At 38.0% G+C, this 4,917-nt stretch overlaps 1 protein-coding gene across 1 annotated transcript; it reads left to right on the top strand.

Annotated features, from left to right (window-relative positions):
- The first annotated feature begins 565 nt into the window (after positions 1–565).
- On the top strand, positions 566–4,007 carry LOC147382131 (UDP-glycosyltransferase 74F2-like). Its single transcript, XM_086428165.1, has 2 exons — positions 566–1,259; positions 3,088–4,007. Exons 1-2 carry the CDS (start codon positions 615–617, stop codon positions 3,802–3,804), a joined length of 1,362 nt encoding a protein of 453 aa, XP_086284291.1. The 5' UTR covers positions 566–614; the 3' UTR covers positions 3,805–4,007.
- The last annotated feature ends 910 nt before the right edge of the window (positions 4,008–4,917 follow it).

Below are 4,917 nucleotides of genomic sequence, written 5' to 3'. Positions count from 1 at the left end.
CAAGAATATGTCAAATTAGTGAGGCCATGGTCATGTCCTGCTTCAAAATTTATCATTGAACTTCCGAATTTAAATGAAGGGATTTTGTAATCTAGTAGACATGGCACTCTCTCAATCAATTAAAAACGCTACAGGAACTATAGTGATAAAGTCAGGGTTTCGAGAATAATTCGAAAAGTAAAAGCTTTGAAAAAATTACACAAAAGATCGATAAAGTCAAGAAAACATCAAATAAATTTAAAAACAAAAGTAACATTTTTTAAGTATAAAAAGTATATGTATTTTACATATTAAATAATAAAATAACAGTTAATAAAATATTAAAAATAAAATTAATTTATGATTTTTTCAAAAAATCATCCATAAATTATGATTAATTGTGATTTTTAAAAATTCCATGATTTAATAGTGATTTTAAAAAACCCAGATTTTTGTGCTGTGAAGGGAACTACAAGAAAATAAATAAATAAATAAAAAAGGAGCTCCACAGGATCCACTCCCTATTAACTCCTTAAATACATAACTATTACTCACTTTTTTAATATATTATATTTAATAACTCTTTATAAATATAGGAGGAATTGAAGAATTTTTTTGTGTGGATTGAAGAGGGAATGGAGAGATCCAACAAAGCACATGTCCTAGTTCTTCCCTATCCTATTCAAGGTCACATAAACCCAATCCTCCAATTCTCTAAGCGCTTAGTTTCCAAAGGAATCAAAGTTACACTAGCCATCACCCACTATGCAGCTAAATCCATGCAAGCCGAAACTGATTCAATAGGTGTCGATACGATCTCGGACGGCTTCGATGAAGATGGGTTTGCGAAAGATGGTAGAATCGAGGATTACCTCGATAGTTTGAAGATTGTCGGCTCACGAACCTTGGCCGAGCTCATTGAGAAACAACAGAACTCAAGTGACCCAGTGAGTTGTGTGGTTTACGACCCTTTTTTGCCTTGGGCTCTTGATGTAGCAAAACGAAAGGGTTTGCTTGCAGCATCATTCTTCACTCAATCTTGTGCTGTTAGCTCTATATACTATCATGTTGAACAAGGTCTTCTTAAGATTCCTGTTGAAGATCCCGTAATTTCGATTCCAGGACTGCCACCACTTGAAATTCCTGACTTGCCTTCTTTTGTCACTGTGCTTGGACTTGGAGCTTACCCACCATTGTTGAACCTTTTAACGAACCAGTTTGAGAACTTAGACAAGGCAGATTGGGTCCTTTTTAACACGTTTGATAAGCTGGAGCCTGAGGTGAGTGTTGTATATTTAGATATAATTAATTTGTTACATCATCATCTATATCATTTATTAATTAGAGATATTTACGAAAAAGTGATCAACTTTTGATGAATTTACGATTCCGGTTCACTGTTCATTTTAATTACCAAAACGTGAACGATAACGAACAACTAAAGTTTGCTCCTCTAGGTTGTGAGATCGAAACTGAGGACCATTTCTTGATTAAAATGCCACATGTGTTGTGTGAGTCGGTGCATGTGGCCATGGATTAGTCCTATCGGGTATGGCTGGGAAACCTGGGTTGGGCCTGTCCTATGGACTACTTGATGGAGTAGATCTTGGTCCTCTACCAACAGGGATAGCATGTTTCAAAAATAAATAAATAAATAAATTACAAATTCGGAGGTTTTTAAAGTGACTAGTTGCAGATTTAAAGTGACAATTTCATTTTAAACCAGCAAAATTGTCACTTTAAACCTGCGAAATAGTCATTCGGTTCTGAATTTTTTTTTAACAAAAACGTGGTTGTTCACTGTTAAAGCCCATGTGCCTAACTCATCCTCACAAAACCGGCTTGTAAGGAGAGGGTTGCCCCCGCTTTATACATTGCACTTCCCAATTGTACCTAGGCAATATGAGACTATTCCAACACTCCCCCTCAGCACCAAGGTTGGAAACACTCAGCTCTCCCCCTCTACACAGGGCTGGAGATACTAACCCTACCCATCCCATCCCTGAGGTCACCCACTCTGATACCATGTTAAAGCCCATGGGCCTAACTCATCCTCACAAAACCGGCTTGTAAGGAGAGGGTTGCCCATTCTTTATACATTGCACCTCCAATAGTACCTAGGCGATATGGGACTATTCTAACATTCACGTTTTGGTAATTAAAAGGATCAGTGAGCTGGGATCGTAAACAACTCATTTTCAACTCACAAAATGGTAATTCACCCTATTAAATATTAGAATAATTCACCAAATGAAAACTATCTATGGTTCTGTGCCCTTGGCATGTCAGCCACGTACCCAACCGCGTACCTAGATTGCGAGCATTCATCACGACTCTAAATATTAAGATCCCCAACTCTTTAGTCATTGGGGTAGAGGCCAATTATTGAGTTTTAAAACTTTGGTTATAGTTTACCTCACCATCACCACACTATCATCTATATAAATATTAAGATTTCACAAAATGGTGAATCATATACTGAAAGATGAATCGGATATGGACAGTTCAAATAAGATTTCATTCTTGAACCAAAATCCATTTTTTGATTTATTTCATCTATTCCATTATTGGAAAAGGACGGATGTATATTATCTTTGGGGTGAAGGGGGACCACCAAGATCGATACATCTTGCACTTTCCATCTCGGTCTAGGCAGAGTTCGGACTCTCAACAAATGGGGGTGTTATCGGTCACCACTAAGATCGAGATGACTTACTTGCCAACTCGGTCTAGGCAAAGTTTTAAAGATTGATGTTTTTCTGTTAACAAATAAGGTGCTAAGCTGTTAAATCAACATAAAAAATGTAACACGACGACGAGTCACTTGAACTTATAACTTTTTCTCGGTAGACACATGACAACTTACTGTGTTAACAGCTTAACATCTTACTTGTTAACAACAAACGTTGATTAAGACTTAGAACTTAAATTAACAAGATGGTATCATCCTTGTAAGATTTGACTTGATTCAGATAAATGAATGAGATTTGCTTACCCAACCTCCTAAGTTTTTAAGATATGGATTTGTTAATGATGAGACTTTTTATGTTTAATTTGGTTTGCATTTGTATCATATTTAACACATTGTGGTGCAAAAAATTCTAATAGGTATTGAATTGGATGGCAAAGCTATGCCGAATTAGTACAATTGGGCCAACGATTCCATCAATGTACGTAGACAAACGGGTTGTAACTGACAAAGATTATGGACTAAATCTCTTTGAGTCAAGCCGAGACATCTGCATTAATTGGCTAAACTCCAAAGAGTTAGAGACGGTTGTGTATGTGTCTTTTGGGAGCATTGCGGTCCTAGACTCTGAACAAATGGAGGAACTAGCATTGGGCCTGCGGGGAAGCAACTACCATTTCTTGTGGGTAGTGAGGGAATTAGAGAAGGAAAAACTCCCAAGCAAATTTTCTGAGGAGACATCGGAGAAGGGGTTGATAGTGACATGGTGCCCCCAGTTGGAGGTGTTGTCCCACCAAGCGTTGGGATGCTTCGTGACACATGGCGGGTGGAACTCTACACTCGAGGCATTGAGCTTAGGCATACCAATGGTGGTATTACCTCAATGGTCAGACCAACCAACGAATGCAAAGTACGTCAATGATGTATGGAGGGTAGGACTTAGAGCTAAGGTTGATGAACATGGGATTTCGAGAAGAAAAGAGATCGAGACATGTATTCGAGAAGTCATGGAAGAAGAGAAAGGGAAACAGTTTAGGAGGAATGCATGTACATTCAAAGAATTGGCGAAAGAGGCTCTAGATGAAGGTGGAAGTTCAGATAAAAACATTGAGGAATTTGTGACTGAACTAATTTGATCATGCAGTCAAGTGTGTGTATGTAATTTCATTTTATTGTTAAACTTGAGGTTTGGGGTACCCCGCTCTTCATTAAATAAAATAGGAATTACAAACGAGTACGTATAAGAAAGATTGCAATCGAAAAACAAAATAAGACCAAGCTCATTTGGAAGTTGTAATTCGGAGTTTCGTCGAATAGTAGAATCAGTATTATGAAGATATTTTTTAGAGCCGAAATTGATTGCATCATTGCATGAGCCATTGTGTATTTTATTTTGATAACTTCTCGATCACTCTAATTTCTATTGTGTATTTTATTTCGACGCCACCCCCCCCCCCCCCTCTCTGACATACGCCCCCTTACGCTCCCATCACAGAACCCTAGATCATTTGCCTCAAGATACACAAGAAAAAGATTTATGGTGTTGCTTATCCGGAGGCAAATGAACTATGGTTTTGTGATGGGGACGTATGTCAGAGGGGGCGTCAGAAGATCATCATTCAATCAGAAAATGTCGGGAGTACAGTGAACTTACCGAATGCTGAGAAGTATGTTTAAATTGCATTACTTTGGTGACTTATCTAGGCTAATCATAGGATCAACAAATTCTTATCATTGTATTAAAAATGTAAAACCACCAAAAATGTAGAGCAATAGGGCTGTTGTTCTTAAGTTACATTCTGGTGACTTATCTAGGCTAAAGACAGGGTCAATAAGTTAAGTCGTTGTCCTGCATCACTTATAGAATGGTTCTCCAAGTAGAGTTCAATTTTTTTTAAATATCGATAGCATGATCATGTTCCCTTAACATCTTGAATATTTTAATATAGTGATGGTGGTGATGGACTTGTATTATTAGAGGCCAAGAATCATGGGAGGTTACGATCCATGCCTCGACAATTATGCAAATGTTTTCTACATAACAGACCTGAAGTTTAGAAGGCTCTCCATGTTAGAGATGAACATCACTTGGGGAATTGGAGCATTTGCAGGTAATCCTAATTCCCCAAGGAGTCACATGCATTAATTGGCCTAACTCCAAAAGTCAAGGACCATCGTGTACGAGTCCTTTGGGTGTGTTGCGGCCATAGACACTGAACAAATGGAGGAACTAGCATGGGGCCTGAAGA

Source organism: Akebia trifoliata, chromosome 16 (assembly GCF_017979445.1).
Source record: "Akebia trifoliata isolate Shusen 1 chromosome 16, ASM1797944v1, whole genome shotgun sequence".
NCBI lineage: Eukaryota > Viridiplantae > Streptophyta > Magnoliopsida > Ranunculales > Lardizabalaceae > Akebia > Akebia trifoliata.
Note: the sequence above shows the minus strand (reverse complement) of the source record. Positions and strands in the feature narration are given on the sequence as shown.